This window comes from Melitaea cinxia, chromosome 27, assembly GCF_905220565.1.
Source record: "Melitaea cinxia chromosome 27, ilMelCinx1.1, whole genome shotgun sequence".
Lineage (NCBI taxonomy): Eukaryota > Metazoa > Arthropoda > Insecta > Lepidoptera > Nymphalidae > Melitaea > Melitaea cinxia.
This window is the reverse complement of record NC_059420.1, coordinates 9,718,089-9,742,371: the sequence shown is the minus strand read 5'-3', so window position 1 is coordinate 9,742,371 and position 24,283 is coordinate 9,718,089. Positions and strand designations below refer to the sequence as shown.

Here is a 24,283-nt window from a genome sequence, read left to right as displayed (position 1 = left end):
CAGGGGGGTGGATTTTCAAAATAGCAAATTGTGAGTGTGATTCCACTTTTTGACTCAAAATAGAACCTCCATTATGTAAAAATGGCTTTAGATTATTCTTTATACATTTAGTTATAACTTGCAAGTAACAAAATAATAAAATAATTATGCTAAAATATAAAAAAACTTGAAATATTGTCCCAAAAATCATTTACCTCTCCGATATTTTTACACTATGTTCGTTAATGAAATAAATAAAACGCAGTAGTTTGCCCGAATTTCGTTTGATTTTATTCTATAAGTAATAAATAAAGTCTAAACTGAATAATCATTACCTTTCCTAAACAAAAATTTTCCTCTATCATTATTATTTAACAATTTAAAATTTTGTCACAAGAATTTCATCATTACCATCCTCGATTTTTGTTTATAAAATTTTGTTCTACAAAATAACTAGATGAAAGATTTTGAATACATTCCGGGGGGCTTCCCCCGTGCTGCCCCTCAGTCGACATCAAGATCTGTACGAGTCTTGACGTGTTAGTAGTGAAATTACGTTTTTACGTGATTTTATATTAGTTTGTCAAGAAATCTCGTCATTAAACGCGTGAATATATTTTTGGTAAGTAATTTTTTTTTATTTAAACGATAATTTGCATAGATTAAACTAAATTTATATTAAATAATGAACAAAGTAATTATATAGGTTCTTCCCTCAATTTGCAAGTTACGACATGTTTCGTTTTGTTTTGTCATATATCGTAACATCATTCATCGTGTAATTCTAAATGAGGTGAATGATTTCTTTTGAGGAAAATGACATTTCTGTTGAATTTAATGATGCATAGTAGAGGTTAATGATTAAGATGCAAAAAATTGAGTATATATTCAGACCAATATATTTAATTTCTCATTGATTTTGAACATAATGTAATAGAATAGTCAATACTAGTGCATGATATTCAAATTATATGTTCAGTTTACCTTTTTTAACTAATTTCTTATTATTATTATATTATTATTATTATTTTATTTTTATTTTAACTTAAACTGATTAGACTGATTTAGATTTTTTTCACGCAGGTTACATCATGGCTAAAACAAAAGCAGAGCGTTTAGCCCAACAAAGGCTCTGCAAAAGACGTAAGTATTTGGAAATAAAAAATTACCCTGAATTATATGCACTAGAAAAAGAAAAACAACGTGCTAAATACAAAAAACTTAAAGAAGAAAAGAAACAGAAATCTATCACAGAAAGAAGTCCACGTGAACAGAGAAAATTGCGTAAACAGTGGAAAGAAAATTCAAAAAAATATAGAGAGCGGCTTAAACAGGCAATTCCAACTAAAGTTAGTATAGTAAATGTTGAAGCTGATGGATTATTTGAAGAAAAATCTAATACTACGGAAGATCCTATCGGTTTATTTACAAAAGAAGGTTTACAAAAAGCAGAAAGGAAGATACGGTATCAAGAATTAAAGAAAAGAATACGATTGACGAGCATTATAAAAAATCTGCAGAAAATTAATAAAAATCAAAAAAAGACAATAATGTATTTGAAATCACTTCTGGACAAGTTTAACGCATCTAACCCGCAGACTGAGGATACCAGACAAGAGTTAACACAACACAAGAAACAAACGAACTTTCGCGCTAGTACTATTTCCAAATTGAGATCAAGAAAAGATACTAAATTTCGACTTTTTCGCCAACAAGTAATAGAATCTATTGAAACTTTTTATAATGATGACGCTGTGAGCACTTTTCTGCGGGTAAGAAAGAATTCATAACAAGAAACAAGAGGCGAATGCAAAAAAGATATCTTATTGCCCCATTGAAAGTTTTGCACAAAAAATTACTCTCAGAAACAAATGTAAAAGTATTCATTTTTTACCAAACATCGTCCATTTTGGGTACTTCATCCTAAGCCTACAAACAGAGAAACGTGTTTGTGTGCTCAACATACTAATATAGAGCTGTGAATTAAATCTCTGTATAATGCATCTATTATAGGCGAAAAAAACTTGGACGAATTAGTCTTACATTTATGCTGTGAAGCCAGGAACTCGAAATGTTTATTGAGAGAGTGCATTGCCTGTAAAGATAAGGTATTAAACTATAAAGAATTTTCTAATGACTCTAATTTGACCTATTTTAAATGGAAGAAAATAACCAGAGGTACTGACAAAAAAAGGGATAAAGAAGAAACAAGTATTTACAGTGAAGGACCCGATAAATACACAACCATTAACAGCAATACGAGAATTAGAAACATTGATTAATCCCTTTTTATCTCATGTTAATAACATTGAAGCACAATATACTACACGAAGAACCTAAAACTGAACTTAACGATATCAGAAGCACTTATACACGTAGACTTTTCTGAAAATTATGCCCTTAAATACGCTGACGAAGTCCAGTCATTTCATTTTGGAGAGAGCAGGCAACAAGTTGCTTTGCATACCTCAGTTATTTATAGTCATGATTTTTCTATAGGAGCTATTCGACCAATATCCGTGTGTACCATTAGTAGTTGTGTTCGTCACGATGTGGCAGCTATTTGGGCTCATTTAATCCCACTGATAAAACAAGCTTTAGAAATCAATCCGTTTATAACTATGTTACACTTCTTGTGAGACTCACCAATATCACATTACCGAAGCAAATTCATGTTTTATATAATATCACAGATTCGGGATGAATTTAATTGCATTTCCAGAATTTCGTGGAATTACACAGAGGCGGGACATGGAAAGGGGGCCCCTGATGGGGTGGGAGCCGTTCTGAAGAGAAATGCTGATAGAATGGTTAGTTACGGAAGAGATATTGGCGATTTTGATTCATTTTGTGAAGTATTGAAAGAAAACGTGGAAAATATCAGTATCAAAATAGTAAAGGAAGATTCTATAAAGAAAAAAGAAACCCTACTTCCAAAAAATCTTAAGCCTTTCAGAGGCACACTTTCCGTCCACCAGGTTCTTTGGAATGCGTGTTCTGCTAAACTTACTTTAAGGAAACAAAGTTATTTCTTATGTGATATTGATGAGCAATGCGTTCACGGCAAACACCTTGGGTTTTATGAAATTATAGGTGGTAGTAATATTAATTATAATTATAATGATTCTGAAAAGGTAACAATGTTAGCCGCAACTGCGCGTAGAAGCGTGAACGAAAACCGACTTGTTAACGTATTAACAGATATAACTTTTAACAATGACCTAAATTGATTATTTTGTTAATTTTGTGATCGATTTATTTTTTAGACTGGTTGTTCAAACAAATCAAAGATTTTTGTTTATTTACAATAATTAGTAATAAGATCAAGCTGATTCTTTTGTAATTAGAGTATTTCGTAGAGGCTGGATATTTATTGTTACAGAAATCAAAATTGTTTGTTGATTTATAATTAGTAATCTGAGTTTAGATAAGATCGATTATTTTGTGATCAGATTGATTATTTTATGTTTGGATTATTTTGTTGTGTTGTTTACTTGTTTTTAGTTCGATTAAATCAAAATTTTTTGTTATTTATATTTTAAATTTAGTAATTCGTATGTTATATATCTTTTTTCTTAAATAAAAAGCTTATTGTAATAAGAATGTTTTATTTACGTCATTAACTGTAACCGCTTATCATTTACTTCAACGGGTTATATCATTCATCTCTACACAATATCATTCACTTCAATACAGTATTTCAATTTTATGGTTTTTTCTCTTAAATGTTGTGTTTAAAACATAGTTTAAATATACAAATGCCTTAGTTTTACGATCAACATCGTTATTTAGTTGTTATTTTTTAGTTTCATAAGTAAATAAAAAAATCACCCAAAAACAGTCATAATAAATCATAAAATGAAAATCCACCCGCGGCCACTACAAACTACGCCAACGAGCTAGTCAGCCATCAGTCTATCGCGGCTTATTAAGTTTTTAGATGGCCGACGACGTTTGATGACCCGGCAACCTTGGTATCGCTTAATTTTTTTCTTTGTCAATATAACTTTCTTTATATATACACAACTTGTTCTGATAATAACAAACATAAAAAAATAATCCATTCGATGCAGTCATTTCTGTGATTTATTTTTATTTAAATACTAGATGTGTCCCGCGACTTCACATACGGTAATTTAATAAAAAAGAGGTACTTTAGCAAAGTTTAGTGGGGGGGGGGGGTGCCAGAGACGCAAGTTACTAATTAACGAAGTGTAGTGGGGAGGGGGTGCCGGACGACGCAGTTGCGGCACGAAGAAACGGAGACAGGGACGACGATAGGTTGAGGATGCGACGACACGATGGGAATGCGACCACACGACGATCCGATGACCCGATGACACGACGAACGGTTAAGGAGGAGGCAGTAGACCGGGACTTAGCGTAGGATCATCTTTATCCCAGCAGTGTGAGACTCTCTGAGAGCAACCGGTCAAAAGACACGGTAAGCACAGGGGACTCAATTAAGAGCGTGCACGAACTTAGCTCTAGAGACTAGTTAACCACCAGAAATGTATAGCCTCCAGAAGTACATTCATACAATTGGTAACCGGCAAGGTATCTTCATTCTTCGTATAACTTTGATAGCTTAATGTAACGGATAATGGAAAACAGCGCCATTATGTTAATAACTTTTGATAGCGCGATGAACTGAGGTCAGCGCCATCTAGTAACGAGTACGTTACTTAACAATGTCAATCTTATGTTAATATGGTTTGTTATAGTACAAAAATAATAAACAGCCTATAACTTCCTCGATAAATGGGCTATCTAATACTGAAAGAGTTTTTCAAATCGGACCATAAGTTCCTGGGATAAGCTCGTTCAAGCAATCAAACAAACAAGAATTTTTTAAATCGGACCATAAGTTCCTGAGATAAGCTCGTTCAAGCAAACAAACAAACTTTTCAGCTTTATAATATTAGTATAGATTTAGATGTTTAATCACATAAAATTATAATCAACCGAGATTTGTACATGAGACATATACATATGTACGAAACACTAATGATATCGTAACTTATGGGAGTAGTGGAAGCCAAACTACTATATGTAAAAAATTTCTTCGTCTATCTGTATGTTTGCTTCTACGTTACGCAAAATCTGCTATAAAAATTTCTGTTTATTCTCAAACAAAAAAACATAGGTTTCAGAGAAGTCAAGTACGCGTTATTAGTGATAGTTCAAAAACTGCTCGTCCAATCACGATTAAATGTATATTGAACTACATAATAAGCACCATAATCGAATACGAAAGAATCAGCCAAATCGGTACAACCAGTAAAAAGTTATGATAATAAATAAATAATTATCTTTAATACACACAAACACGTCGTCTGTTCTTATTTTTTTTTTTTTTTTTGATGAACATAAGTAGAAATAATTAATAAATATATAAATACAAATATTACACCCAGACTCAGGCGGGAATTGAACCCGAAATCCACAAAACAGAAAGCTGCACACTACCAACTGCACCAATGGGCTAATCAATGAGATAATTATTTATTATTAAAGAAGGCTTATCAAAATCATTACACCTATTATCATGAAGTAGGTATTACATTTATACAATTAAAAAAATAAAATAGATTTCAGAACCTCCCCTTTGTTTGATGTCGTTTAAAACAGACGTAATTTTCAATTACACAAAGATGAATGAATTTTTGACACTATAATCGATGGCTCCTAAGTATACTGAGTCAACTGACAACTTTTGACTATTTCATTTTTTTAAGATATTAATAACATTTACTTCATTTCCTATCTACCTATGTAACAAAAAAATAAAGTTATTAGAAGTAGAGTTGACTCAGTATACTTAGGAGCCATCGTAATATTATACGTACTAATGGGTGCGTTCCACTAAAGGCCTTAAACGCCATCGACCACGACCGGTGTATTACCGTTTCACGAGCATAAAAAACGGGCGTTGTAGGCGAATTTTATAAGTAGGACGCCTATTTGAGCGCTGTCAGGTGTCAGCTGTGTGCTCGCAATGTGGTGGCATGGTTAAAACATGCAGCTGTGGGGGGTGTGAGTAAAAATTTCGCATGAATTGCAATAAAATTTAATTCGAAATTCTCGGAAATTTGTCGTTGCATTTTTGCCGGATCGAATGAGAGATAACATTCACAATTTGACATTGACAGTTGTTTTTTTTTAATACCCGCCATGTCTTGAAAAAGCCAACTCTGAACCACCTATATTTTGTGGGCAATGTGGGCGATGTGGACGCGAACAGTGACATCTCGTGATCGTCGTCGTAGTGATCGCTCGCGACGACCACGGGCCTTAGGTGGTGGTGGTCGTTGCGGTCGCTTAGTGAAACAAAGTGAATATATGTGTATATGAAAACTCGTTGTCTCGTCAGTCCACAGAGTACTTTATATATATTAATATATATAGGAAACGCCAGTCTCACGTCGAACGTTGAGTAGACACTCAAGCGCGCGCTTTGCATAAATTAATAATAAATTATTTAATATAAAAATCCTCAGCGATGTTATCAAGGTAATGTGCGTGTGGGTTTATACGACGATATAAACAAAACAGGAAAATTGCTTTAGATAAAATATTATGAGTAATATAATGTGTCTGTGGCTTGTTTATGTGTTCTGATATTAATAAAGTTTTGTTTGAAAATGGTTTTAAGGTTAGTGTTGATTTTGGTTATTACTTAAATTTTATTTATTATTTATATTAACTGTGCCCGCGACTTCGTTCTCGTGTAATTGAATAAAAAAGTTCGTATTATTCAGTTCGCAGATTCAATAATAGAGTAAATAAATTTCTAAAATAAAAGTAGCCTAAGTTAGTCCTTATTACATCAGCTATCTGCCGGTGACAGTCCCGTCAAAATCAGTCCAGTCGTTTCAGAGATTAGCCGGAACAAATAGATAGACAGACAAAAATTGTAAAAAATGTTATTTTGGTATATATGCCGTATATACGGCTTACGGCTATATGCATTTAGTAAAAAGCGGTTATTTTAATATTACAAACAGACACTCCAATTTTATTTATTTGTGATGTTCTTTCAATTTTGAAACTGTTCCGCGGGTTCTGAATTTAAATTCCGCCTGAGTGGGTGTAATATTTGTATTTATTTATTTATTTGTATATGTATTATTTCTATGTATAATTATAAAAAAAATGTATATATTTAGTTATATCAATCGGTTGTAATATATAATACAAGCATTAAGTTGCTTACCGTAGGTACAGATGATCGTGTGTGTACGTTATAAGATAATAAAAATAAATTGACGAAATTGACAATTCCTATCCACAGATATGTTTTAGCAGTTCTGCTGGTGTGTTTCGTGTTTGACGCGAAATCTGATGATGAAGGCACATCGCAGTGGGTTAAAAAAGTCAACGAGAAAAGTTCTGGTAAGTTAAAAAGTATACATATATCTTTACTTATTGATACTCTAAGTTGGTGAGCATTCGGCACATCTGTTGGTAAGCGGTTACCGTAGACTACGCCTACAACACAACAAGCAACGCAAGCATATTGCCAAACTTAACCCCGATCTTTCCCAGGAGCCTGGACCACCTTACTGACTACAGGGAAACATCACTAGTCGTACTACCGGGACAGTAACTATTATTTGCTGTAAGTACGGTTGAGGTATTGTACTAGATCCAATACAGAACGTTGAAGATATTTTGAACTTCTTTTTTGAGGATACTGTATTATCGATTGTGAAGACGAAATGAATGGCAATCAGTAACGAAATTACGGGGTCAGCTAGTATTATGTATGTTTTTTAAGTTATAAATAAAATAAAAACAAACAATAAAACAACATGACAGTCTGGTTGTTAGATTCGACCGTAGGTATATATTTTTTTTATGTCTTCGCGGATAACTTCGTCGTTTATGAACCGATTTTGCTGATTTTCTTTTTTGTTAGATAGGAGATATCTGAAAAGTGGTACCATGATAAGGAAACCAAGATCTGATGATGGTATCCTAGAGAAATCGAGGGGAACCTTCGAAAATCGTAGTTTCTTAATTTTTTTCGTCTACTTCCGTTGTATTATTTATCGATGTAATTGAAGTCGGTTTATTTCGTTTGCTAGCAAACACAATTACCCGACAGGGTCAGTCGGAGACGCGGGTTCGAACCCCGCTGGAGCGGTCAATTTTTGATATGATATTCAAAAATGTTACAACTACTCGTATTTGTTTAACGCCACAATTACATGATCTTCTAGTCTTTCTTATATATGTTAATTTTGTCGATTTTGAATCTGTAAAAGTCACGATTTTGATCGATTTGATTTTGCAAGAGTTGAGCAGTAGTCATTAACGTCGACACTAATGTAATACACACTCGTACTTATTTCGACCTATCACAATCGATGCTGGTCGTTGGCCACGCTTAACATCCCGTTTTTTTTTTTGTTTTTTTTTTTCCGAAATCCTCATACAGCCTACATCGGCAATCTTAACAGTGTAATCTATAGTAATATTAAGATTAAAATATTGTTTAATTGTTTAATCGTGCTAATTTCAGACACTACTGATTCGAACTGAAAAATTCTTTTTCTGTTGGATAGTTCATTTATCGATGAATACAATATATGACTAGCCCGTTGGCGCAGTTTGAAGTGACCCGTGCTCCGTGCTTTCTGCTCCGAGGGTTGTGGGTTCGATTCCCACCCCGAGTCTGGGTGTAATATAAATACTTGTTTGTGTATTATTTGTATGTACGTTTATCAAAAAAAAATTATGTAGCTATACCAGTCGGCTGTTACCTATAACACAAGCATTAAGTTGCTTAATTTAGGAACAGACGACCGTGTGTGTATTGTGTAGATATTTATGAATAAAAAAAAAAAAAACAATAGGCTATATTATATTTTAGTTCATTTATTTTTCTAAAATGAACGTGCCCGAAACCGCGGAACACTGCTTGCTGTAATATAAATATATAAATACACACACTAATATTCTAACATAAATAAAATATATTTTCATTTACTTTACAGAAGAAGATCTGGATCTCACACCGACGAACAATGAAAGTAAGTAAACTTTAATAGATTACAGAGATAAAAGTCTCGTCAGGTTTAATACTAAACGTTGGCACTTTTACCGCGTCTCGTGAGATCGAGAGAGACAGAAACAATCTTCCCACTCTTTTACTCCTACTATCTCTCTACTCCTCTTCAGTCTTTGATCAAGTAACGTATTTGCTCCTGTGTTTCTTAGACTGCTCGCACATTGACTAGAATAAAAAAATGTCATAACACTCTGTAATTAATATCATCTTAATTAAAATAGGGTCCACCAGGAAATTTCCTGCTCGAGATCTGGAGCCGTCTGACTGGGGTAGTACCTCGACCTTACAGAAAATCACAGCTAAATAATACTGTTTTCAAGGAGTATTGTGTACGTGTTGGTGAGTAAAGTGACCAGAGCTCCTGGGGGGATTGGGGATTGGGTCGGCAACGCGCTTGCGATGCTTCTGGTGTTGCAGGTGTCTATAAGCTACGGTAATCGCTTACCATCATGTGAGCTGTACGCTTGTTTGCCGACCTAGTTATATTTAAAAAAAAATCATCACACATCTATTACTATTTATAATTTATATTACATTACTATATGTTGTATGTATGTATGTATGTATTACTCGTTTTTAATTCTTTGACATTTTCTGTTGATCTCTCTCTTTCACTCTCTCTGACTCTCTTTGTATTTCTCTCTTTCACTCCAATAAGTAAGACCAACTAATCTAAATTCTAAATTGATACAAAACGAAGCCTATACATTGTTTTTTTTATCAACAGGAGTCAGTGACACTGCGTGCAGGACTGATAACAACAAAATAGGCGACTGTGTACCATACTACCTCTGCGACCCGGATACGTACAATATTATCATAGATGGATCAACACTTATAGATGTAAGGTGACGTATCCCTTTTATTACCTTTTCTTACACGACTAGGACTGCAAACAAGCGTACAGCGCACATGATGATAAGCGGTTACTGTAGCGGTGTAGCCTGGAGGCATACAACACTATAATCATCGCAAGCACTTTGCCAAGTCTACCCCCAAAGAGCCCTGGAAGGCCTCTAACTACCTCACCACAGGAATATACAACTTGAGAGTAGTACTATTTAGCCGTGATCTTCTGTACTATCAAGGTAGTTGGCCTGACGTGCTGCTCCATATTTTGATCAGGATATATCCTGCTGAAATCTACAGTATCAAAATATTTACCAAACATAATTCTTATAGTCACATAGTTACGTTTGTTCTCTAACAAAAGAAACATACCTACTTCAATTTACATTGAGAAGTATATGTATATTACAATCTGGTATATTTTACATATTACTAGCTGAGCCGGCAAACGTTGTCTTGCCGCTAAACGCTATTTAAAAATAGGGGTTGGTGGTAGAAGGGTGAAAATTTAGGGTTGTATGTATTTTTCAACGCCAAATCCATAATAAAATAAAGAATAAATAATTTATCTAAAAATTAAAAAAAAAAAATTAGGGGTGGACCACCCTTAACATTTAGGGGGATGAAAAATAGATGTTGTTCGATTCTCAGACCAACCCAATGTGCACACAAAATTTCATGAAAATCGGTCAAGCCATTTCGGAGAAGTTTAACTACAAACACCGCGACACGAGAATTTTATATATTTACTAGCTGACCTGGCAAACTTCGTATCGCCTTATTTTTTTTCTTAAATATAATAATTACATATATCAAAACAAAATATACCCTATTTTTCAAGTTGGATCAAACTGCACACGGTGTGCAAATTTGATTAAAATCGGTTAAGTAGTTTAAGAGTTCATCGCGGACAAACATTGTGACACGAGATTTATATATATTAAGATATAATTACGTTTGATCTCAAACAAAACAAACAGAATTCAATTTACATTGACAACTATATTACAATATGGTATATTTTACATATTATTAGGCATAACTAAAAAATTTCTTGTCAGATAAGATTTAAAAAAAGAATTATAAAATTGTTAGTAATAATTAAAAATAAATACGATTGACAAAATAAATGTAAGCTGTCACGTGACGGTTGGCAGATGTGAAACATTTAACAACCATTTATTTTATTTATATACAAACATTTTAATTCAAAAATTTCTTTAAATTCGCGTAAACTCTCTATTTTTTATTTATTTATCTAATAAACAATAATGTACTTATTTATTATAAATAGCATTAAAAAATATATAGTATAGTGTACATATATTCCATTATACAGCCAACAATCAGGTTTACCCTTGCCTATAGATGTTTCACATCAATATACAATCAAATTGAAAATAATTACGCCCATATAAGATTTAAAGCACCTCGAGAAAGCGAAAGAAAGTCAAAATATTAACTTAATTATAATTCACGTGCATTTAAGGATTAAGGTGTTGCCTGGTTTTATACATATTATTCTTAGTATAAAACAAATATTCTAATAACTTTCCCGTAAATATTTTAAGACATTTAAAATTAATGTATATTATAAACCTTACTAATAAATAAAAGAACACTTATGACCCAAAATTTGCAGAAAGTTTCGAACAAACGACTTATTTTCAGTTAGTGTACCCACATCATTCTAGATTGGAATGTCTGATCATCAAGATAAAATCGATAAGACAAAATTAGTTTTAAAGTAAAAGGGATCCAGGAACACTATGTTTATTTATTATTTATTCTTAATGTACACCGAAATACAGACACACATATAAAGAAAGATACAATAGAAGATGTACAAAGGCGATCTTATCGCTAAATAGCGATTTCTTCCAGATAACCTTTGGGTACAGGACACGATACAGTAGCAGCGGTTAAGGTGTGCAAATTAAGGAGTAAAGATCAACTATAAATAGATAAAAACTACGATATGATAAACTTACATAATTATTAAAAAAAGAAAAAAAAACATATAAATAAGTAAATATTTTAGTATATAATGTATGAAACACATATATACACACATAAATACATACATACATACATACATACATATAACATACACATCCATAATTACATTGAGGCATACATATATCTAAATAGTAATATCCATAAAAAAAATAATTAGATATATAAAATATACAGTAACAATAATTATTTACAAATAGTAATATATAAATATCATATAAATAAATGTTATTAACGATATGTAGATAGAAAATGTTTTTTAACACGTCGTTTAAAAATATCAATCGACTCTGCTTGGCGAATGTCTCGCGGGAGGGCATTCCACAGTTTTACGGCCTTAACACAAAAAGATTTGCTGTAACATTGACTGTGCGATATAGGATGTTTAAGTCTGTTGTCACCCTGAGAACGAAGGCCTAACGTACTGGGCACGTCCGAGCCAAGAAAAGTAAAACATTTTTTTAGGTATGGGGGAGTAGTGGGATGGAAAAGGATAGAGTAGAGAAAAGATAGAAGATGTAAGTTGCGGCGTTCTCTTATTTTAAGCCAGTTAAGCTGTGCTCGATAATCTGAGATATGATCGTACTTTCTTAAACCAAATATGAATCTGATGATCATGTTTTGAAGGCGTTCAAGTTTATTAAGGAGAGTTTCAGACAGGTCAGAATAGCAGACATCAGCGTAATCAAGAATAGGGAAAAGAAGTGTGTGGGCAAGTGATATCTTAGTTTTGATAGGCAAGAAATTTTTCCACTTTCTCAATGTGCCGATTGCAGCATATATTTTGCGACTGATCTCAGCAACTTGAGGTCTCCAAGAAAGTGTGCTGTCTAGAATAAGGCCTAGATTTTTGATACTACCATGAAATTCTAATTTCGAGCCACCAAAACAGACAGGAGGAAGATAGGAAACATCTACTTTGGATATCTGTATAGAATTACCTATTATGGAAATTTGCGACTTATTAGGATTTATCGACAGTCCATAAGATTTACACCAAGAATGTTATTCATTTTTATTTATTTATTTTTATTTATTATTTATTAGGGATAGTACAAAGCACAGAAAAGAAACAAAAATGAAATATAATCCTAAAAGCTAATTACATTCCACATTAATGAATATTATTTTTAGTATACATATTTACAATTCACAACTTAAGAGCCATTTCACAATTTTACGCTCTGCAAGTTTAGGTAAATTTGGTCGCATCGCGCGAGTCGTACGAGCCGCGCGATCTTTGTGCTAGTACGTATAGTGTGACAACCAAAAGACTATCTTGATCATTTTCTGATGTATAATAAAAATTATAACCGGTATAAAATGTTTTTTACATAATTAATTTGTTAAAAATTTCAAGTATGTTATATAACAACAGTCAATAAATTTAAAATAAAAATAAAAAATCAATTTTATGAAACAAATTTTTTTAAATTGATTTAGTTTTTTCAGTTTACGAATGAATCTAATATTTGCGATATGAATAAAATAGCATTTTATGACATCGACACCGACAAACATATTAATTATCAAATAACAAGACAAACAGATTGAAATGCCTATTTCTATTGATAATGTGAGAAAAGAAAATTAAATTATACATTTGTTTACAGAAATTATCATTATATTATTTTACAGTCATTTTCGTAATATGTTTATTTTATTTATATTTTATTATAAAAGAATCAAATGCGGTTTATCCGCTATAACAACAGGCGCTTGCCGCGTGTGAGCGAAAGAGACGGCTCCGCAGAATTTGGCGTGGACCTTACCTCTAAGAGCGCTAGCGCTCGACTGATTTACTGGGCTTGATGCGTGGTAATATATACTATCTTTTTATTATTTAATATAAAATGTATTAAAAATGATTACATCTTTTAATTATTTTTTTTTGTATTCCTTAATGATGTAAGTTTACTTTGATGAAGATAGTTCGTTAAAATTTCTTAGTTTTCTAAGAAAAATATCGCTTTTAAAATTGTAGTTATTTGGAAAATATTCGTAACTTTAAATTTTTTTTATCGTTTAATAGAGATACAAATTGAATAAAAATCTGCGATAGTGCGCAACAAAATTATATTCCACATATTAAGTATTTTTTTTTTAAATGGTTTCAACGTAGAGGTTATTGAAAAGTAGGACTTCAAAGTATACATTGCGACCGTTTACCCAGGGAGGAGGCTGATGAAAAGGTTAATAATTTTATACACATAATATAAATCAAAATTCTGATCTGACTATGGACTACAAAAAAGGTTGCTCTATTATATTTCAAGAATATAAATTACATTATTGCACCCAACACTGAGATTAACGACGTCAAAATATTACAATTTCGCGGATTGTTACCGATTTTTGTGAAATGGCTCTTAAGAACTAAATATTTACAGATAGTTTTGGTATAAATCATGTCCGCGTGGAATTGTGTCAAGAATGCTGGCAGCATTTCCCCGTTGAATCGATATGCCGATTCTCTGGGCAAAAAATGCACATGCACCTTTTGTCACTAGTGGAGGCAATAAGGCGAGGAGTTATCTCATTTAAAAAATTTTTTAACACTGCTACTCCAAGGTCCAAGTGTCTCGACTGCAAACGGCACAAAGATGTAATTTGGAATTAGTAACGAATATTGGTGCCGTTTAGTCATTTCAGCTTTTTCCGCTGCGGCTCCCGCTTTTAAGGCCGTTTCCCTGACATGAGACGGAAATTAAATTAACAAACATTCAAATTATACGATTAACGGGATATTTGGAAGGTTAACATATAAGATGATGATAATAAGTAAATGTTATATAAATTTTTGGAACCATTGAAAATATCTACTGCTTGAAATTTAAAATTTTAGGTGTTAGGTAATCTTGTAAATACAAAATTCTTTACATAGTTGATTTAACAGTTCGGGACATAAAATGAGGAAGTGTTTCTTGTGCGCCGTGAAGGGTTGTTCGGCGTTCAGCTAGCTCCGGCTATAGATAGCGTATAATAGACCCATTCCTAACACCTCTCCGCGTTCTGTTAACATCAGAATGTTATAAGCTCGGCAGATATCTATGTATTCATCGCCATTGTCAGCTTTTCTACACTTAAATTTAAGGTGGTAAACAATTTGTTTCTGTACACTTTCGATGCGTTTTATATAAACATCGTACCGCGGGAACCATGCAGGAGCAGCGTATTCTAAGATGCTTTTAACGTATGCGTAATAAACTATTTTGAAGTTTAGACGATCTTTAAATAGGCCACAGTTTCGTATGACGAAGCCAAGATTTCTTGATGCTTTGGACCTAATTATGTCAATACGAGAAGACATCAACATTTAGCTGCAAAGTGGGTAAACACATAAATCACGGACCTTCTTTGCTTTGCCAATTTTTGCACCATTAAAATTATATGTAAAAACCGGCTGTGCCTGTGACTTCATCAGTTCGTAGAGTTATAAATTAAATAAATTTCTAAAATAAAAGTAGCCTAAGTTAGTCCTTATTACATCGGCTATCGGCCAGTGAAAGTCCCGTCCAAAACGGTCTTGCTGTTTCAGATTTGCCGGAACAAACAAACAGACAGACAGACAAACAGACAAAAATTATAAAAAATGTTATTTTGGTACATATATGTACATCCATATGCACTTAGTAAAAAGCGATCATTTTAATATTACAAACAGACACTCCGATTTTATTTATTTGTTTAGACATAGAATTATTTTTACGAGTGTAACTAATACATTGATATTTCTGGATACTAAAATTTATATTATTCTATTTTCAGACAAATGCAGTGCGGTACATATCTTTCCGTGTGTTGTGCTCATGGAAATACCATTCCTGAAATGGAAAAAAACAACATTACGGCTGGTTCTGCAAAATTACCAGGACAAACAGCCATAACTAGTTCTAGACCTCCTATTTCATTAGCTACAACAACTGAATCCTTAACCGAACCGAACGAGGAAAGAATGTACACTATTCCTTCCCAATGTGAGTATGTGTACATGTTTATGCTTTAATTTGACTAGCGTTCTGTCGTTGTGACAAATATTAATGTCAATCCTCGGAGAGTACGTAAAGCCCTTTGTTATTATGGATATCTGATAGCGGTTGTTTTTTTGGTATTAATGGTTGGAAACGCTTCAGCCTGTAATATCCCACAACTGGGCATAGGCTTCTTTCTCCATGTAGAAGAAGGATCAGAGCTTAATCCACCATGCTGCTCTAATGCTGGTTGGCGGATATATTCCTTACTATGAGTAACGATCGCTATCAGGTGTACATGATAACAGCCGGGACCGACGGCTTAACGTGCTCTCCGAGGCACGGTGGGGAGACCCACAAGGACTGCACAAACACTCCGACCACGCCAAACACGGTGTGGGGATCGAACCCGTAAGCGCCAGCGCAACAGGCCGAATCCATGGCTGTGACCGTTGTGCCAATGCGGCGTGTGTGTGGAATGGTTGGAAAGTTACCCCCAAATTCGAAGTGAAGTATCGTGGTGCACTAAGATCTGATCTCCTACATGAAAAAGAAGGAAAGACCTGAGTCCTCCTTTATCATGGCGTCAGAACCGACGCCGAAATATCAGAAATTTCAAAATAATCTTCGCCGTATGTCCCGTAGAATAAAAAGTGTTTAAAGTGACTGCAAAAGTTTAACACCTTATGAAATAGAGGTAAATGGGAGTAGTCCCAGCAAGAAGATATTTACAGACTGATTTTAGTTTACGGATTCAATATTAAATCGATTCGGAATAAAGTACTATTTATATATCATTAGTTCTGACTAATGCTAAATAACATGACACTATCGTTTCGCTCGCCTACACGTTGGCTGTGTAAAAACAGATAGCTCTGATCCAATATCTATTGATACGTTTATTTATTCATGTATTTCATATCCTATTATTAACTGAAGAACAACCCGACTGGGATAGCACCTTGACCTTATAGAAGATCACATCTAAATAATACTGCTTTCAAGCAGTGTTGTGTTCTTGTTGATGAGTAAGGCGACCAGAACTCCTAGAGGGTTCTTCTAAGGTTGTTCCAGTACGTATGTTCAATATTTCCTGCTATACCTTACCCCATATAAAATTCCTCATAATTTCCTCTTAGATAATAAAACTAGTACATTTGCTGCTGTTTTGTCCGTCTTACCCCGATAAAAAATGGAAATTGTGGTCAAAAGTTCAATTACTGTTTATTTCGATAACGAGTCTTGAAAATTCCGTAATGAACTGATGACTAAGAAATTAAAAATAAAACTCAAGTAATCTTTGTTTACGTTTAACATTAATTACACTGGCCAATAAAAAAAATGTTTGTTTGGTGCAGCTCTTTTTGTATCTATAATCGGTATTGTGTGGTGTACTGTGTGGCTACGGTACTAAATAATATAGCCACCCCCTCTCTTCCCGTTGGTGTCGTAAGAGGCGACTAAGGGATAATAAGGTTCCACTACCACCTTGGAACTTAAAAAGCCGATCGGTGGCGGGATAACCATCTAACTGCTGGCTTTGAAATACACAGGCCGAAGACGGGCAGCAGCGTCTTCGATGCGACAAAGCCAGCCCTGCAGTCACGAACTCGCCTGCCCAGCGTAGTGTCTGTGGCCAAAATACATGAGCTCACGCCATTTTCGGCGCGAACTTGGAGAGACCTATGTCCAGCAGTAGACTGCGATAGGCTGAAGTGAACATAATGTAAGATCAATAAAAACTCATTAATGACACTCTAATTCGCTTATATTCTACTTAATTTAGTATTAAAATTTGCAATTAAGACAAAGTATGGATCCCGCATAGTGCTTGCAAGATGTGAATTGAACATTTTCGGCAGTGAAAAAAAGAATCGCAAAAAAACTTTAAAAGTTTGGAGTACCAATGATTTGGCGAGAACAAAAAAATCGTTTTTGTTCTCATGACGTTAAAATAATATAGATTATAATGAACTCTTTTCTGTTACAGCATATGGTCAATGTGGATGGAATGACCACAACGTATTCATCACGGCTAATATTTCTTCTACGTTTGCGAATTACGGCGAATTTCCATGGGCCGTCGCTCTTATTAAGTGAGTAATATAATTTATATTTATAAATATGAAACGAAGAAAACAACAAAAATGTTTAATTAGGTAAAAATATTACAAAAGAAAGCAACAAAACAATTAAAGACTAAGATACTTTTTTTAAAAGGCCTACACCCAGCTTATGCCACATCAGATTGAATACAGCGCTGTTCTTTCGTGAAGCGATTCTTTTAAATTTTACACTATGACGGTGCTCATAGATAAAATTTGACCATTAACCAACGTAAAATATATAATTTATTACACACAATTAAATACTATAGAACCATATTAAGAGTTCTTCCCATGGGTGTCGTAAGAGGCGACTAAGGATAACACAGTTCCGCTACCACCTTGGAACTTAAAAAGCCGACCGATGGCGGGATAGCCATCTAACTACTGGGTTTGAAATACACAGGCCGAAGACGAGCAGCAGCGTCTTCGGTGCGACAAAACCCGCCTACCCAGCGTGGTGACTATGGGCAAAACAGATGAGTTCACTCCATTTTTGCCGCGAACTTGTGGAGGCCTATGTCCAGGAGTAGACTGTATTAGGCTGAAGTGATGATATTAAGAGGAGAGCTTCGAATATCATATCAATAAAAAATGTTTATTTTTACGCCTCACGCAACGGTCCCCACTAGGATTATCTCCTAGTCCGGAAACACACACAATACACAAACACATATAACGACGAACATTTGAATGGCCAATACAAATTTGCAATGTGCGGGGATCGAACCCGCAACCGCCAGCGCAACAGCAAACGCGCAACGCTTCCACGCACGCATACAGATTATTGTTATAAATGTTTAATATACTTACTCAATCCGAAACCTAAGACCCATTCTCCATTTTATAGTATTTCTTAGTATTTTTCCTGGATAAGGAAATATAAGGAAATGACTCAAACTCAACGGCCCTCAATAAAATTTACTCTGAGTCCGGCAATACAAAATCACAAACGCCCAGACCACAGCAAACATCTGTATGCCAATAGGTATTATATGTGTGGAGGTCGAAGCCGCAACGTTTGCGTAACATCTATAAGCCCGTGGCTGTGTCCGTTTCGATAGCGTATCGACATATCTCAATGTATTCCAGACGAAGTACAAAAGAAATTATACTCTATAATTCCTTAAATATTGCAGATCGAAATAAATTTGAAATTAATGGAATAGATCATTATTTAGAACAGTAGGTACACAAATGTTAAGTAAATTTAACGGTATTTTAATTTTCTCCTCGGTTAGTTTCTTATTTTAACGTTTAAATGTAAAAGGTGATAATGAACAAAAGACGTTAAATAATTGTGTTGGCTAGCAAACGAAAAAAACCGACTTCAATTACATCGACAAGTTAAATGTAAGTAGACGAAAAAAAAAATAATAGCAAATGCACTAGTCTCCACTGCAATTTTCGAATGTTCCCCTCGATTTCTCTAGGACGCCATCATCAGATCCTGGTTTCTTTATTATGGTACTACTCTTGGAATATCTCCTTTCCAACAAAAAAAAAAAATCATCAAAATCGGTTCATAAACGACGAAGTTATCCGCGAACACACATAAATATATAGATATACTAGCTGACCTGGCGAACTTCGTATCACCTTATTTTTTCCTGAAATATAATAATAACATAATATATCAAAATAAAATATAGCCTATCTTTTAAGTTGGATCGAACTGCACATGGTGTGCGAATTTTATTATAATCGGTTAAGTGGTTTAGGAGTCCATTGAGGACAAACATTGTGACACGAGATTTATACAGGGTTATTTGTAAAACACCAGCATCCTTGCAGGAGAAGATAGCTAACATTATGTACAACAACATTTGTTCTACGATGTGTATGTAGATTAGCTATCTGAATTCTGAACATCCAAAATATGTGAAAATTATTAACTTAGTTAATTATTAGTCTTTAACGTTTACTAAAGTTTAATCAAACCAAACTAATATTAAATATTGGTAGCTGGGTATTATTCACTTTTCATTGTTTAATGCAGGCGAATTAAAAAAGTGGAATCAGCGTATTTACAATAATTAAAAAATAAAAAATAATTGACAATAAAATTATATTTACAAACTAAATTTCTATTACCTCTACACCGCGCACATAGCGTTCAAAATAGTCACCATCACAATCAACACACACACCACACCTAAAAATCAGCTGTTCACTAACACGTGCTAACACTTCCGAATTCGTTTTAATTTGATAATAATCATCTTCACCATTTCCGTGTATTCGACATTAGAATAGCAGTACGCCATGGTTATAAAATTATTTTAGTACATATACAATACATCGATCGATACGAGTAAAATAAATACGAGTAGCACACAAAATCATATGACGCGGGGGCATCAAAGTCGCCGCGCCGACTGCTTCGGCTAGCGAAATAGTTCAAGTTCAAGGGCGCTAACGGCCCTTCCTTCCCCCCTCACATTCACACCCGCAAGTAGTAACTGTTTACCTAATATTTGGGATGCGCGTAGAGTTTATAACATTCAAACGGAAAATTAAATTAATATTTTATTTTGTATGAAAGTAAAATCTAACAAATTATGAAAAGTCGTAGAACAAATGTTGTTACTTATGATGTTAGCTATCTTGTCCTGCAAGGATGCTGGTGTTTTACAAGTAACCCTGTATATATTAAGATATGCGGTCGAATTGAGTAACCTCCTCCTTTTTTGAAGAGATAAACATAGCTAAATAGTGATATCTTACGAAAAAACGCGAAACATTTTATTATTATTATAAAAGTTAGTGACGAGTCTATTTTGATAACTCTTTCGTCAGTAAGAAGCTACGGTATCACTGAGTTACATAGGCTCTATTTTAACAGGACAAAAAATTAAAATCCTATAGTCAACGCTAGTTTATGATAAAAATAAGATGTTTATTTAAATTTACCAGGAAACAGAATAGCACAGTGTGGACACAGGACAGCTACCTGGGTGGGGGGACGCTCATCCATCCTTCGGTAGTGCTAACGGTGGCGCATAAGGTCGATAAGTTGACTGCTGAGGAGGTAGGTTACGCTTAAAGGTATCTGTTACGTGGGTAACATTGAGTAGCCATAATACATAAATATGTATGTAGGGAGACTCAACGAAACACAATTTATTAACCAAATCGAAAAAATTAGAAGGTTTACATCAATTCGATGGTATTTTTGTGGTACCTCATAAATTGATAATGGGTGCACTGATTTTGTCTGCTACTGTCGGTACTGGTTGTTATTATATACACCTGATAGCAATCGTTACTCATTGTAGAGAATATATCCGACAACCCCACAGTGGAGCATCGTGGTGGATTAAGCTCTAATCCTGCTCCAACATAGAAAAAGAGGCCTATGCCCAATACAGAAATAGGCCATACAGATGTTTGCCGTGGTCTGGGTGTTTGTGCAGTCCTAGTGGGCCTCCCCACCGTGCCTCGGAGAGCACGTTAAGCTGTCGGTCCCGGTTGTTATCATGTACACCTGATAGCGATCGTTACTCATAATAGGGAATATATCTGCCAACCCGTATTGGAGCAGCGTGGTGGATTAAGCTCTGATCCTTCTCCTACAAGGGGAAAGAGGCCTATGCCCAGTAGTGGGATATTACAGGCTGAAGCGATATATATATAATCTACTATTTCTGTTTGTATAGTTAAAGATCCGTGCAGGGGAGTGGGACACCCAAACAATGAGGGAGAGATACCCGTATCAAGAGAGAGACGTGAAAAAAATCCTAATACATCCTAAATTCTTTAAAAGTAAGTAATTTCCTTCCCATTTATGAACTACTGGTACCTTAAAGTTATAAAAACTGATGGACACGGCGATATGTACACGAAATTAAAACACATTAAACAACTCAAAATACTGTATGAAAATGAAGAAGTTTGCTTTTCGAGGACTTCAGGTCTGCTAGGCGAATGTAACAAATTATTTAAATATTTGACATGAAACAATTAATCGCATAATTACTGCATCGTTGTCGCTAATTGCTTAAAGCTTAATCTTCTTCTAAAAGACTGACGTCTCAAATACCCAACGCAGTGGTATAAAAATCTCAGTTTTGTCAAACTTGGGAGCATAAAAAAACTGAATTCTACTGATTTTTTTCTTTTTTCAACAGCATCATTGTACTATGACGCGGCGCTCCTGTTCTTGGAATCTCCTTTCAATCTCGAGAACGCCCCTCACATTGCTGTAGCGTGTATTGGAAGAAGTCTTCCGAAACCAAATACTGAGTGCTTCAGCATGGGCTGGGGCCCTGACTTCCTCGATGACGGAAAATTTATAACTATTTTGAAGAAGGTGACATAGGTTTAAGTGATTAACACAATAGTTCATATCATAATAACAAAATTAAAGTTAGATCACAAACCTAAAAAGCTATCACTACTAATTGTTACAATACTGTGCAACAGCTACGTTCTGTCCTACGTGCTTACTACATACCTATACATTTACTTAACTAATCTTAGCGCTTTGGACAATATAAACTTTTTTGATGTGCCTAACCTTATGACACCTTTTTTTTTAATATATATTTTTTTTTAAAATTAAGTATACCAATTCGAATTTAATATTCAAAGTTAAGACAGGACAAGGTCTGTGTGTCTCCAGATCTACGCGTGTTGACGTGACCAAGGGAAAAAGGGATTCATTTATATTTAATATATAATTTTATTTATATATATATATATATATATATATATATATATATATATATATATATATATATATATATATATATATATATATTATACATTAGTAAAAGTTTCTACTCTGGACTCGTTTTAATTTTTTTTCCTTTAAAGTTCTCGAATCAAGAACACAGGTAAGAATATCATCATACCCGTATTTTAATTTAATTTCAGATTTCGTTACCACTGGTCGGTGCTGCTGATTGCCAGGAGAAGCTGCAGAAGTCGAGGTTGGGGCGGTTTTTCAGACTCCATAAATCGCTAACTTGTGCCGGAGGTCAGCCGGATGTCGATACTTGTCAAAAGGATGGAGGGTCCTCATTAGTTTGCTCCATCGATGTGAGTCATATTTTAAAACGACTTCAAAAAAGAGATTCTCAATGAGACTGTATTTTTTTTTTCTCTATCTGTGTTACCTCATAACTTTACACTGGATGTACGGTTGTTATTTTTTTTTTAATGGAACGCTAGTGCTTGTTGTGTGGTCCCGTTTAAATTTGATCGAGATACAACGAGTGCTTTATGAATTATTCCCGTGCTATTACGACTTGTCAATGTAAATTGACTTCGGTTTTTTTCGACTGCAATCAAACACAATTATAGCTTTCGGCTAATAATGTTTGGATATTTTGAACTATTTTTTTTTTTATATAGCTAGGTCAGCAAACAAGCGTATGGCTCACCTGATGATAAGCGATTACCGTATCTTATAGACGTCTGCAACACCAAAAGCATTGCAAGCGCGATGCCGACCCTATTCCCGATTCTCTCGGGAGCTCTGGTCACCTTACTCACCAACAGGAACACAAAACTGCTTGAAAGTAGTATTATTTAGCTGTGATCTTCTGTAAGGTTGAGCTACTTCCCCACTCGGGCTGCTCCATATTGGAGTAGGAAATTTCCTGCTGTGCCCTACCTCAGTTAATTATTATTGCTGCTTTGACACAGGACACTGTTCAACTATTCTTCCATAGAAGGTCGTCTTCCACTTTGTATAGTTTTGCGATTAATAGAAACTGTCGACGTGTAATGTTTCACAGACGAAAGTTAATGGGACAAGGTACGCGGTGTATGGTGCAGTGGCGTACGGCATAGAGTGCGGGATAGCAGACCGACCCGGAGTGTATCTCAATGTGCCCGAAGTATCTGGGTGGATAGATCAACAGATGAACAGCGAGAAATATGGAACGGCTACATACACTATTTAGTGGAACTTGCATCTAAATACATGTTTCAAATTTTCAGCACAAAAAAAAAAAACGATTCACGAAAGTTCAAATGAACTTTACGCTTTTGACAATTCGAAAGACAGAACACTGTCAGCTTAGTATAAATAAATATTTTTTTATACCTATTAGTTTTTTTTTTTTTTATCTCTCATCGTACCTTAAATACATTAGGTTAAATGAATTATTGCTGTGTGGCTACGGCACTAAAGAATTTAGCCACCCCTTCTCTTCCCGTGGGTGTCGTAAGAGGCGACTAAGGGATAACAAGGTTCCACAACCATCTTGGAACTTAAGAAGCCGACCGATGGCGGGATAACCATCCAACTGCTGGCTTTGAAATACACAGGCCGAAGA

General features: G+C 34.5%; 1 protein-coding gene and 1 long non-coding RNA gene across 2 annotated transcripts; both read left to right on the top strand.

The window, feature by feature from the left end:
• Positions 1-490: 490 nt before the first annotated feature.
• Positions 491-1,147, top strand: LOC123667203. Its single transcript, XR_006745411.1, has 2 exons — positions 491-601; positions 1,063-1,147. It is a non-coding gene; the product is annotated as an uncharacterized LOC123667203 (long non-coding RNA).
• A 5,413-nt stretch (positions 1,148-6,560) lies between these two features.
• Positions 6,561-24,054, top strand: LOC123667201 (phenoloxidase-activating factor 2-like). Its single transcript, XM_045601161.1, has 11 exons — positions 6,561-6,634; positions 7,274-7,374; positions 8,982-9,017; positions 9,783-9,903; positions 15,689-15,897; positions 17,882-17,987; positions 20,913-21,027; positions 21,656-21,761; positions 22,127-22,308; positions 22,875-23,039; positions 23,741-24,054. Exons 1-11 carry the CDS (start codon positions 6,624-6,626, stop codon positions 23,906-23,908), a joined length of 1,320 nt encoding a protein of 439 aa, XP_045457117.1. The 5' UTR covers positions 6,561-6,623; the 3' UTR covers positions 23,909-24,054.
• Positions 24,055-24,283: the final 229 nt, after the last annotated feature.

Bases quoted from the DNA above. Each gene is read 5' to 3' on its own strand.
- LOC123667201 (XM_045601161.1), top strand. The intron at 7,375-8,981 runs GTAAGTTAAAAA...TTTACTTTACAG, and splicing joins AGTCAACGAGAAAAGTTCTG to AAGAAGATCTGGATCTCACA. The intron at 21,028-21,655 runs GTAGGTTACGCT...CTGTTTGTATAG, and splicing joins ATAAGTTGACTGCTGAGGAG to TTAAAGATCCGTGCAGGGGA.